Here is a 14,067-nt window from a genome sequence, read left to right as displayed (position 1 = left end):
GTGCAGACACAGGCAACTAACACAGACAATAACCCACGAAATACCCAAGGAAATTGTCTGCCTAAATATGGTTCCCAGAGACAACGATAAACAGACAAACAAAACCCCTAGACAGGGACAAAACACATACATCACCCATGTCACACCCTGACCTAACCAAAATAATAAAGAAAACAAAGAATACTAAGGTCAGGGGGGGGGGGGGGGGGGGGGGGGTACTGCCACTAGACTGATGGTCGAGTCTGGAGTGAGTGGTGCCTCCGGACTGGAGGGAGACCCTGGCGGATCCGGACTGGAGGGAGACCCTGGCGGATCCGGGCTGGAGGGAGACCCTGGCGGATCCGGGCTGGAGGGAGACCCTGGCGGATCCGGGCTGGAGGGAGACCCTGGCGGATCCGGGCTGGAGGGAGACCCTGGCGGATCCAGGCTGGAGGGAGACCCTGGCGGATCCGGGCTGGAGGGAGACCCTGGCGGATCCGGACTGCGGCCTGTCGCGGTAGGTTCCGGACTGCGGCCCGTCGCGGTAGGTTCCGGACTGCGGCCCGTCGCTGTAGGTTCCGGACTGCGGCCCGTCGCTGTAGGTTCCGGTCTGCTCTGGACTGGGTACTGTCGCCGGACGCTCTGGACTGGGTACTGTCGCCGGACGCTCTGGACTGGCGAGACGCACTGTAGGCCTGGTGCGTGGTGCCGGTACTGGTGGTACCGGGCTGGGGACACACACCTCATGGCGAGTGTGGGGAGCAGGCACAGGACGTACTGGGCTATGGAGGCGTACTGGAGGTATGGAGTGTAGAGCTGACACAACCCGTCCTGGCTGGATGTTTATACTCGCCCTGCAAATGCAGGGAGCTGGCACAGGACGCACTGGGCTGTGCAGACTCACAGTACGCAAAGCCGGCGCAGGATATCCTGGTCCAAAGAGGTATACTGGTGACCAGGAGGGCTGAGCCGGCACCGTCCTTCCTGGCTGGATGCTCATTCTAGCCCGGCCAATGCGAGGAGCTGGAATAGAGCGCACCGGGCTAGAATAGCACATCTCTGCATTACACGCTCCCCACTGTAAGCACGGGGAGTTGGCTTGGGTCTCCCTCCTGACTCAACCAATCTCCTCGTGTGCCCCCCCCCCAAAAACAAATATTGGGGCCGCCTCTCGGGCTTCCGTGCTAGCCGTGTACCTTTATATCTTCGCCGTTCCTCCATTCTCCTGTATCCCTCCTCGCACTGTTCCAAAGAATCCCATGCAGGCTCTTGCACTCTCCCTGGATCGATCGACCACCTCTCAATCTCCTCCCAGGTTGTTACCCACTCATCCTTCTCCCGGGTTCATTTCTCCATTAAGCGCTGTTCCTCCCATTCACGCTGCTTGGTCCTTTTATGGTGGGTTATTCTGTCACGTTCGTTGAATGGATGAGACCAAGGCGCAGCGTGAGATGAATACATCTTCTTTAATAAGACGAAGAACACTTAAACAAACAAACGTGACGCTATATATGATATGTGCAGACACAGGCAACTAACACATAGACAATAACCCACAAAATACCCCAAGGAATATGGCTGCCTAAATATGGATCCCAATCAGAGACAACGATAAACAGCTGCCTCTAATTGAGAACCAATCTAGGCAACCATAGACATACATAACACCTAGACTAGTAAACAACCATAGACATACAAAACCCCTAGACAGGGCCAAAAAACACATACATCACCCATGTCACACCCTGACCTAACCAAAATAATAAAGAAAACAAAGAATACTAAGGTCAAGGTGTAACACATACTCAAGCATCATGAATAGGATGAACTAAGTTATAGTTTATTATAATATTCCTGAAATTCATATAAAAATATATTTTATCACTCTTCAGTGCAGTCAAATCAATCTGTTTCACCCTTCTCAAAGATTGTTTATGGAAACTAGACAGTGGTTTAACTCATTGTGATAACAGTGCAATGGCAATATCTAGATTATAGAATTCGATACCTAGTGGCGAGTCAATTTATCAGATGTAGCCTACCGCTGCCAAGCTTTCGTTTACTACCCCACATAGCTATAATTTCTTATCAGCAAATGAAAATTGTAAAGAGAAATGGTCTATTTAATTTTCATACAATGACAGAACTGCATTAAAGCAGACCTAAATCTGTGTTCTGATGCATTTTTGTATCGTACAGAAAAAGGAGACTAATATAATATGTTGGAAAGCTCCCATTACTTATTAAGATTGTTTTGACCACTGTGGGACTTCATCGTGCATTTGAGGATTTTTTAAAAACTTTAAATGGGCAATCGTTAGTTGAAACAATAACAAAGCCACCCGTTTCTGTTTTGGTAATAGCTGAGGGATGGGCCTGGAGAAATGTAACCACTCATAAATTCATAGGCGGCACTATTGATACAAGGAATTACCAATATATCAAAACTTTAAGCATATTTTGAGGCTATACAGCTTTTGTTTCCAGTAAAAACAAGCTTATATTTTGGTTTCTGATTGGGTACGACAGTTGAACTAAGCTCATGGGGCATTTAAAAGTTATATTCTTCAAGAATAAATGAGTTTATATAGTTAAGTAACTAGTTAGCAACTGCAGATTGTCCCTTTAAAGAATTAACAAGCGATTGAACATTAATTCAAACTCCTCAATTGGATCCATTGTCACAAACATAAGAAACATTAGATGACAAACATTATATAAAAACAATACCCTTTCTACGGGGAATTTGCATGAGAAATTAAGCCGTAAAAAGTGATTAATTACATGAAGGCCAAAATCTAGGCCTGGGAAGGCCAAAATGAGTAATCTACATCTATTTACATAACGCAACATGACAACTACTGTCAAACAATATTATTGTAGTACGACGATAAACCATTTTTATGTTGGGAAGAAATCATTCGTACTCCACTTAAAAAAAAAAAACATGATGACAATATGAACAATATACCTATGCCAGGGAAAGTACGGAATTTTACAAATATGCTGGAGCACTGTCAGTGACAGAGGTGGTGACGGAGAACTCACATCGTCCTGTTCTTGGTTAAGTCCTCTTGCATAGTGTTACCCCTTACCCACTGTTTGACATATTCAGAAGGGGAACTGCCTACCCCACTCAGTAAACCAGAGTCTATCTGCTCCTCAGACTCAAAGTTAGAGTTCACAGGGCTGCTACAGTCCGACTCAACAAAGACTCCGCTGTCAATGGTGTCCACACTGTCCAGATCCAGCACCAATGGAGGGTAGCCGTCCTCTGAGTCCAATGAAATCTGCTCTGGTTGATAGTTGCGGGCCTGTAGCTGGAGCTGCCACTTCATAGCAGGCAGGCCCGTTGATGCCCATCTTCCACTCTGCCCAGTTAACCCTCCTTCATCTTCTGCCCCAGCACCAAGAGGGCCCTCCGTCTCACTGTCTATACCTCCTTTGCTGCCTCCAGTATATTGGGAGAAGCTTTCCCCACCTTGGCTGCACTTGTATGTCACCCAAGAATTCCCTGACAAAGCTCCTTCCTCCCCAGACACCATCACAGTATCAATGGAGATGTGTCCAGCAGAGTGACAGGTGCCCTGGTCCCCACTGCTGCCGTCTTCCTCCACAGTCAGCCTGGACAGCCCGAGGGTGTCTAGCTGCTTCTCAGTCATCATCTGTGTAGATGGGTTTTTCTCCAAGGGATCCAGCTCACTGAAGACGAAGACAGGTCCAACCCATTTCTGCAAAAAATAATGAGAAAATTGATGATTAAGGAGCAATAGGTACAAGGCGACTTAGTCATGCATGCTTACATTTTTTACGTATTGGTCATCTGGATTTGCAAGCGCCATGCTCCACCAACTGAGCTACACTTGGTTGCAAAAGGTTGAATGAGAGCTTATCACCTCCGTCGTCAATATGAAGATCAATCACAGAAAGAATTACCTATTTTATTTTTTAACATTTAGAAATGTTTATGAAACTGATGGCAGTTATTTCATACAACTCTGAATCCTAGAGCAAGATGTTGCCCACAGATATGAATGGACAAGTTTTTTCACGAAAAATACCTTATCTGGGTGAAGAGCAATTCAGCAGAATCTAATCACTGTTTTTCATCTGAAAAGACAGCAGTAAGTGGCCATACTGCACCACTAACAGCTGTCAGACAGCTAAAGAGAGAGGGCATTTAAAAAACATCTACCTGACTGTGCTTGTCATATTGACAAAATGCGTTCTTTATATAATGTAATTTGCTGTGAAGTAATTTTTATACTATATAATCAGGGACTTGCTTTATGTGCGTTCATCACTGACATTGAGCTTATGCTTTAAGACATCTACCTGACTGTAGTTAGTATACCTGACTGTAGTTAGCATAGTTAATACAGCTCTGTCATGCTCCTCAACTATAACCAAACCCCTGTGGACATCCTCATGACTTTGAACTTCTCACAGAACATCTGTGCAGTTCAGAGAAGTGTATACTGCTTAGTGAAAGGGCACCATAGAAAAACAGATTAGTTTAGGTTTACATTAGTTTGAGCAGGAATACGATCTAATGTGTCTCGTGTGTGGCAGAGAAGTGAAGATACCAATCTACAGTTCTTGTAGTGCGGGCAAGATCAGTGTCTTATATCTGTGGGCTGCTGCAAGAGGATGTTTTCACAGGTTCCAGTAACTCTGGTTTATCTTTCATTAGCTTTTTCCTGCCTGCTAAATCTTTTGAAATGATGTGACTGTCATGGACACGGCCATAATTGCATACAGTGCCTTGCGAAAGTATTCGGCCCCCTTGAACTTTGCGACCTTTTGCCACATTTCAGGCTTCAAACATAAAGATATAAAACTGTATTTTTTTGTGAAGAATCAACAACAAGTGGGACACAATCATGAAGTGGAACGACATTTATTGGATATTTCAAACTTTTTTAACAAATCAAAAACTGAAAATTGGCCGTGCAAAATTATTCAGCCCCCTTAAGTTAATACTTTGTAGCGCCACCTTTTGCTGCGATTACAGCTGTAAGTCGCTTGGGGTATGTCTCTATCAGTTTTGCACATCGAGAGACTGAAATCTTTTCCCATTCCTCCTTGCAAAACAGCTCGAGCTCAGTGAGGTTGGATGGAGAGCATTTGTGAACAGCAGTTTTCAGTTCTTTCCACAGATTCTCGATTGGATTTAGGTCTGGACTTTGACTTGGCCATTCTAACACCTGGATATGTTTATTTTTGAACCATTCCATTGTAGATTTTGCTTTATGTTTTGGATCATTGTCTTGTTGGAAGACAAATCTCCGTCCCAGTCTCAGGTCTTTTGCAGACTCCATCAGGTTTTCTTCCAGAATGGTCCTGTATTTGGCTCCATCCATCTTCCCATCAATTTTAACCATCTTCCCTGTCTCTGCTGAAGAAAAGCAGGCCCAAACCATGATGCTGCCACCACCATGTTTGACAGTGGGGATGGTGTGTTCAGCTGTGTTGCTTTTACGCCAAACATAACGTTTTGCATTGTTGCCAAAAAGTTCAATTTTGGTTTCATCTGACCAGAGCACCTTCTTCCACATGTTTGGTGTGTCTCCCAGGTGGCTTGTGGCAAACTTTAAACGACACTTTTTATGGATATCTTTAAGAAATGGCTTTCTTCTTGCCACTCTTCCATAAAGGCCAGATTTGTGCAATATACGACTGATTGTTGTCCTATGGACAGAGTCTCCCACCAGCTGTAGATCTCTGCAGTTCATCCAGAGTGATCATGGGCCTCTTGGCTGCATCTCTGATCAGTCTTCTCCTTGTATGAGCTGAAAGTTTAGAGGGACGGCCAGGTCTTGGTAGATTTGCAGTGGTCTGATACTCCTTCCATTTCAATATTATCGCTTGCACAGTGCTCCTTGGGATGTTTAAAGCTTGGGAAATCTTTTTGTATCCAAATCCGGCTTTAAACTTCTTCACAACAGTATCTCGGACCTGCCTGGTGTGTTCCTTGTTCTTCATGATGCTCTCTGCGCTTTTAACGGACCTCTGAGACTATCACAGTGCAGGTGCATTTATACGGAGACTTGATTACACACAGGTGGATTGTATTTATCATCATTAGTCATTTAGGTCAACATTGGATCATTCAGAGATCCTCACTGAACTTCTGGAGAGGGTTTGCTGCACTGAAAGTAAAGGGGCTGAATAATTTTGCACGCCCAATTTTTCAGTTTTTGATTTGTTAAAAAAGTTTGAAATATCCAATAAATGTCGTTCCACTTCATGATTGTGTCCCACTTGTTGATTCTTCACAAAAAAATACAGTTTTATATCTTTATGTTTGAAGCCTGAAATGTGGAAAAAGGTCGCAAAGTTCAAGGGGGCCGAATACTTTCGCAAGGCACTGTATGAGTACACTGAAGCGAATTCAGGGTGTAGCCCCAACTGGGACTCAAACCCAGGTCCAGTGACTGTCAAGCTAACACCTTAACTAATACAAGAAGAGGTCCAAACCTCTTGATGAGGTCGCTAGGTGTTGGGTTAAGGTCACTACAATATAGTTTGTACACAATAAAGAAACTCAATTATGAGTCACATCTACAGTGGGGAGAACAAATATTTGATACACTGCCGATTTTGCAGGTTTTCCTACTTACAAAGCATGTAGAGGTCTGTAATTTCTATCATAGGTGCAGTGTATCAAATACTACTTGTTCTCCCCACTGTAAATATTGCTCCCAGCATTGATCAAAGCTCAGTTGATAGAGCATGGCGATAGCAACATCAGGGTTATGGGTTCGATTCCCACGGGGGACCAGTACGCAGGAGAAGAAAAAAAGTTTGAAATGTATGCACTCTGAAATGTAAGTCGCTCTGGAATTGTCTGCTAAATGACAAAAATGAAGATGATTAACGTAAACTCACCCCATTCCGTACAAATGTGCGCAACCGCAACATTCAAGCGAGGCTACAAAGAAAACTAATGGGACTGTAGTGACTGTGTTGACTTCAAAATCGGGGGTGTGAACTAGGTTTCTATTCAAGCATTGATCGACATGGTAACGGCTCTATAGTATTGGAGAAAAGTTGAAAAAACGGACCCTTCCTAACATTTAGACGTGTCATGTTGTAACGTACAGCACGCATAAAGCAACTATTTCTGCCTTACAATCTCTCTCCACCAAGTGTAGCACTTCTTTCATCCTTTAAAAACAAGAAATTGACAGTGACGGGGTAAGGGGGATACCTAGTCATTTTTGCGTCATCATTGCATGCGATAACATTCTCAAAGCCACTGTTTACTTCTAAGATCACTTTAGCACCGCCATAAAAACCTGATTCAAATTCGACACAAACCTTCAAATAGGTATGTAATGACACATTATATAAACTCTTTATAGTGTTGTATTTACATTTTAGAGGCGATAAGGTGATAAGTTGGACAGATCGAGTGAAAAAAAACTATTTTCCCACACGACATCTCTCCTTCTCACTATCACGCATTAGTTTCGCTTCCCCACCCGACATTTTCAGAAAGACCCACAGGCTCATTGCCTGCTTGAATTATGCAGAAACGGGCAGTGTTTAGGTCATGTAATTGATTCTGTTGGAAAGGGGAGAAATTGTGCTTTACAATGGTATTGACATTACAGTTGATCTGGAAGTATTACGTTTTGGGGGCGCTAAAATAAAGGGCAATTGTACGGACCAAGGCGATGTACGAGTTTACGTTATATTCTTGATCTAACCGAGTTCTAATCGCGCCCGCCTCTTTGCCATATAATTGTTCGTTATGTTCACCTTCGTCCCCCGGATTAGCCTTTTTAGTAGCACATTCACCACTCTCTCAAACGGTTAACTCCACCCTCTCGCGGAACAAGCCATGGCCTGAGACGTGAAACGAGCTACCTAAACTCGGAGTCGGCTCAGTTGAGTAGGTAGGCAAAACTAGAGATGCTGCTCGGCTTCTGACAGTGTTTGCGAGATGCCGTACAAAAGGCGATTTTTAAACCGTTCCGCGACTCCTGCCGTGTCTACAGACATCCCCCAAACAAACCAAAACCGACTTTCGGAGAATGAGGGCACAACTGGTAAATAGTCAGTCAGGTGGCTAAGTGCCGGTAGAGACTTCTATTGCAGTAACTTTGAAGAGTCCATGCTATTCGGAATCTTTGTGACGTCCCTAACGCATTATAGTTTAAATGTAAAATAGTTACGGTAAGGATTAAGGTTAGGGTAGGATAACACTAACCAACGTTGAAGTGCTCTGGCTAGTATTATTTAGCCAGATTGAAGTAAGAAGCTAACGTCAAACGGAGCCTACCTCAGCAGGAGCAACATATAGGCTACTAAATTATCATAATAACTTTGCTTTACAGAGAGTATGCTACTGAGACATTGGTGTGGAGAAGAGAGGGGAAGCTAGCAGAGAGAGAGGTTAGTACAGTGGTTCCCAAAGTTGGGGTCTCGGCCCCATATTTGTACTAGTCTTATCACACAAGGTAGGAACTTCAAAATAAGATATGTTTAATTTGAACATCTCGACATGGCCTACATTAAAATGCAAACAATATAGTTATACAAATGTCATACTTTTTCGTTTATTGGTGAATTTTCTAGTTGTTTTAATTTATTTTTGGATAACCAGGGGCACACTCCAACAATTAATTTACAAACGAAGCATGTGTATTTAGTGAGTCCACCAGATCAGAGGCAGTAGGGATGACCAGGGATATTCTCTTGATAAGTGCGTGAATTGAACCATTTTCCTGTCCTGCTAAGCTTACAAAATGTAACGAGTACTTTGGGGTGTCAGGGAAAATATCTGGAGTAAAAAGTACATTATTTTCTTTCGGAATGTAGTGAAGTAAAAATAAAAGTTGTCAAAAATATATAAATAGTAAAGTAAAGATACCCCCAAAAACAACTTTAGTACTTTAAAGTATTTGTACTCCAGTACTTTACACCACTGTCTGTGTGCTCCAGTTAGATGTCTGTTTCTGTGGAGCTTGATTCGTAATGCCTAGGAATACAAACGTGAACACTATCCACGGAGCGTCCAAAACATTTGGTACACCTGCTCTTTCCATGACAGACTGACCAGGTGAAAGCTATGATCCCTTATTAATGTCACCTGTTAAATCCACTTCAATCAGTGTAGATGAAAGAGAGGAGACAAGTTAAAGAAAGATTTTTAAGCCTTCGTGACAATTGAGACTTGGATTGTGTATGTGTGCCATTCAGAGAGTGAATGGGAAAGACAAAAGATTTAAGTGCCTTTGAACGGGGTATGGTAGTAGGTGCCAGGCGCACTGGTTTGAGTATGTCAAGGACTGCAACGCTGCTGGATTTTTCACAGACAACAGTTTCCCGTGTGTATCAAGAATGCTACTGGTGTTCTTCCAGACTCTCTGCAGCCACAGAGGAAGTAAAAGATTTCAGCGCTCTTTTCAAATAATTGCATTTTCACAATTTTATGTGAAAAGATGATTTACATCTACCCATAAACGATTTATCATCGTGTGTGTGTGTGTGTGTGTGTGTGTGCGTGCAATTGTTATACTCTGGATGATATGAAAAGGGATCTTTCGGACTGATCTCAGAACAAGTACACATTGTGCCCCACCAAAGCCCTGCCCAGTACAAATTGATAATGGCATTCTGAATAGGCACTTGTTTTGACACCATTGGTTGTTTACTGACTTCAGACACAGAATATATGTCTCTCTCTACACATATTCCTTCAATGTTGGCCTATCTAAAATGTTTTTTTTTATGCATGGCTTTAATTTTCCCATGGACATCACTTCCCCCTACTGGATGTTGATGTAACTGGAGTTGAGAAACAAGCAGGGCCTCATTTATCAAAGGTACATATGCACCAAAAAATAATGGTTGGCTAATAAAACCATAAAAACATAGCCTAATGATAAAACAGATACATTTGCCGTCAGCAAGGAGATAGCATAGCAACATGTCGACTATGTTTCTTTGACCTTTATTATATGGGCTTGAATCATAATCGTATTTGGAGGTGGGATGGAGACATGTTATCTGGGTGGGGTCAGGGGAATGGGAGGGTGGGGGTAGTTTTTGGAGACCCACTTCTTTTTTGTTTTCTTTTCCATGCACATTCTGAATTTATTATTACTTAAACTGTAATATGATACAAATTATGTTTGTTTTTTTCCGGAGTGGCAGCCCACAGGTTTTGGCACGTGTTATACCACTGTATTATGAGTTTATCTATGAAATCATTAGTGGAATACTTGGGGAATACAGGCCTAGGCAAAGTGGGGAACAGGGCTGTGATAAGCAGGTAACAAGGATGAGGTATTTTGGCAAAGGAACTGCGGTCTAGGGGTAAGAAATAGGGCTTATAGGGCAAGGATACATGTGCACCGGGGCTTAATTGTATCAATATTAGGGTATTGGCATATGGGTCTTAGGGTAAGGGCATTGGGGTAACAGGACCGAGGTGTGTGGGTAACTGGGTGTAGGTGTGTGTGGGGTTAGTGGGTTGAGGTACAGTGCCTTGCGAAAGTATTCGGCCCCCTTGAACTTTGCGACCTTTTGCCACATTTCAGGCTTCAAACATAAAGATATAAAACTGTATTTTTTTGTGAAGAATCAACAACAAGTGGGACACAATCATGAAGTGGAACGACATTTATTGGATATTTCAAACTTTTTTAACAAATCAAACACTGAAAAATTGGGCGTGCAAAATTATTCAGCCCCTTTACTTTCAGTGCAGCAAACTCTCTCCAGAAGTTCCGTGAGGATCTCTGAATGATCCAATGTTGACCTAAATGACTAATGATGATAAATACAATCCACCTGTGTGTAATCAAGTCTCCGTATAAATGCACCTGCACTGTGATAGTCTCAGAGGTCCGTTAAAAGCGCAGAGAGCATCATGAAGAACAAGGAACACACCAGGCAGGTCCGAGATACTGTTGTGAAGAAGTTTAAAGCCGGATTTGGATACAAAAAGATTTCCCAAGCTTTAAACATCCCAAGGAGCACTGTGCAAGCGATAATATTGAAATGGAAGGAGTATCAGACCACTGCAAATCTACCAAGACCTGGCCGTCCCTCTAAACTTTCAGCTCATACAAGGAGAAGACTGATCAGAGATGCAGCCAAGAGGCCCATGATCACTCTGGATGAACTGCAGAGATCTACAGCTGAGGTGGGAGACTCTGTCCATAGGACAACAATCAGTCGTATATTGCACAAATCTGGCCTTTATGGAAGAGTGGCAAGAAGAAAGCCATTTCTTAAAGATATCCATAAAAAGTGTCGTTTAAAGTTTGCCACAAGCCACCTGGGAGACACACCAAACATGTGGAAGAAGGTGCTCTGGTCAGATGAAACCGAAATTGAACTTTTTGGCAACAATGCAAAACGTTATGTTTAGCATAAAAGCAACACAGCTGAACACACCATCCCCACTGTCAAACATGGTGGTGGAGGCATCATGGTTTGGGCCTGCTTTTCTTCAGCAGGGACAGGGAAGATGGTTAAAATTGATGGGAAGATGGATGGAGCCAAATACAGGACCATTCTGGAAGAAAACCTGATGGAGTCTGCAAAAGACCTGAGACTGGGACGGAGATTTGTCTTCCAACAAGACAATGATCCAAAACATAAAGCAAAATCTACAATGGAATGGTTCAAAAATAAACATATCCAGGTGTTAGAATGGCCAAGTCAAAGTCCAGACCTGAATCCAATTGAGAATCTGTGGAAAGAACTGAAAACTGCTGTTCACAAATGCTCTCCATCCAACCTCACTGAGCTCGAGCTGTTTTGCAAGGAGGAATGGGAAAAAATGTCAGTCTCTCGATGTGCAAAACTGATAGAGACATACCCCAAGCGACTTACAGCTGTAATCGCAGCAAAAGGTGGCGCTACAAAGTATTAACTTAAAGGGGCTGAATAATTTTGCACGCCCAATTTTTCAGTTTTTGATTTGTTAAAAAAGTTTGAAATATCCAATAAATGTCGTTCCACTTCATGATTGTGTCCCACTTGTTGTTGATTCTTCACAAAAAAATACAGTTTTATATCTTTATGTTTGAAGCCTGAAATGTGGCAAAAGGTCGCAAAGTTCAAGGGGGCCGAATACTTTCGCAAGGCACTGTACATAGATATCGGGGCTGAGAAATAGGGGTTAAAGTCTTAATTTTATTATAGGCACAACACTGTATGTTAACAATAAAACATACTTTTTCACAAACAGAAAGTATTTATATCCCTTGATTTATTCCACATTTTGTTGTTACAGCCTGAATTCTAAATTGATCAAATATGTTTTACTCAACCATCTACACATAATGCCTCATAATGAAAAAGGTAAAACACGTTTTCAGAATTAAAAAAATTAAACAAATGTATAAATTAAAACACATAAATATATCATTTACACTCCTGAGTTAATACTGTAATCGCCGCCAAAGGTGCTTCTATCATCAGGGGCCTCGTTTATCAACTGTGTGATTACAGCTGTGAGTCTTTCCACACCTTGATTGTGCAACATTTCCCCATGATTATTTTCAAAATTCTTTAAGCTCTGTCAAATTGTTTATTGGTCATTGCTAGGCAACCATTTTCAGGTCTTGCCATATATTTTCAAGTAGATTTAAGTCTCCATTTTAACTTGGCCACTCAGGAACATCACTGCCTTCTTGGTAAGCAACTCCAGTGTTGATTTAGCCTTGTGTTTTAGGTTATTGTCCTGCTGAACAGTGAATTCCTCTCCCATTGTCTGGTGGAAAGCAGACTGAACCAGGTTTCCTCTAAGATTTTGCCTGTGCTCAGCTCCATTCCGTTTCTTTTTTATCCTGAAAAACTCCCCCGCCCTTTGATTACAAGCATACCCATAACATGATGCAGCCACCACTATGCTTGAAAATATGGAGAGTGGTTCTCAGTAATGTGTTGTACTGGATTTGCCCCAAACATAACACTTTTGTAATAAGGACAAAAAGTGAATTGCTTTGCCAATTTCTTTGCAGTGTTACTTTAGTGCCTTGTTGCAAACAGGATGCATGTTTTGGAATATTTGTATTTTGTACAGGCTTCCTTCTTTTCACTCTGTCAATTAGGCTAGTATTGTGGAGTATACAATGTTGTTGATCCATCCTCAGTTTTGTCTCATCACAGCCATTAAACTCTGTAATTGTTTTAAAGTCGCCATTGGCCTCATGGTGAAATCCCTGAGCTGTTCCTCTCCTGCAACTGAGTTAGAAAGGATGCCTGTGTCTTTGTAGTGACTGGGTGTATTGATACACCATCCAAAGTGTAATTAATAACTTCACCATGCTCAGAGGGATATTTAATGTCTGCCTTTTGTTTTACACATCTAACAATAGGTGCCTTTTGCGAGGCATTGGAAAACCTCCCTGGTCTTTGTGATTATATCTGTGTTTGAAATTCACTGCTCACTGAGGGACCTTACAGATAATTCATTATATGTTTGGGGTACAGAGACAATCGAAAATCATGTTAAACACTACTGAGTCCATGCAACTTATTATGTGACTTGTTCAGCGCATCCTTACTCCTGAACTTATTTATTATTGTCACAACAAGTAGGTTGAATACTTTTTGACTCAAGACATTTCAGATTTTCATTTTGAATTAATTTGTAAAAAGAAAATCGAAAAACATAATTCCACTTTGATATTATGGGTTATTGTGTGTAGGCCAGTGAAGAAAAATCTCTCAATTTAATCAATTTTAAATTCCGACTGTAACACAACAAAATGTGGAAAAAGTCAAGGCCTGTGAATATTTTCTGAAGGCACTGTACTTTTCACAATACAAAAATAATTTTAAAAAGCTATATGGATTGCACTAAGGGTTACTAATGGCATAAGATTTGCATAGTGGCATGTCTGGGAAGTTAAAACATTCTGCCTACACCTCCACAGAAATGTTATCAAATGTGCTATTGTGCTTTCTTGTAGAAACGGACATGGCCCAGTTACAACATTTCCAAATCATACAGCAAATTTTCCTATTTCTGTCACCATAAAAAGTTAATGAAGGGCTTTTTCCAGGTGGGATTGTAGCGCTCGTTCCCGAGTTCACAAATATAATATGGCTCTGATT

General features: G+C 42.0%; 1 protein-coding gene across 2 annotated transcripts in view; it reads right to left on the bottom strand.

The window, feature by feature from the left end:
* Positions 1–1,800: 1,800 nt before the first annotated feature.
* Positions 1,801–14,067, bottom strand: part of LOC110486324 (interleukin-21 receptor) — a 30,622-nt gene continuing 18,355 nt past the window's right edge. For both annotated transcript variants that reach the window (XM_021557836.2, XM_021557835.2), the window contains exon 9: positions 1,801–3,710. In XM_021557836.2, coding sequence (XP_021413511.1) covers positions 3,024–3,710 — 687 coding nt within the window. In that variant the 3' untranslated portion in view covers positions 1,801–3,023. The remainder of the gene's footprint in view (positions 3,711–14,067) is intronic.

The sequence above is a fragment of the Oncorhynchus mykiss genome, chromosome 13 (assembly GCF_013265735.2).
Source record: "Oncorhynchus mykiss isolate Arlee chromosome 13, USDA_OmykA_1.1, whole genome shotgun sequence".
Taxonomy (NCBI): domain Eukaryota; kingdom Metazoa; phylum Chordata; class Actinopteri; order Salmoniformes; family Salmonidae; genus Oncorhynchus; species Oncorhynchus mykiss.
The sequence above is the reverse complement of the archived record's forward strand: the minus strand, read 5'-3'. Positions and strand labels throughout refer to the sequence as shown.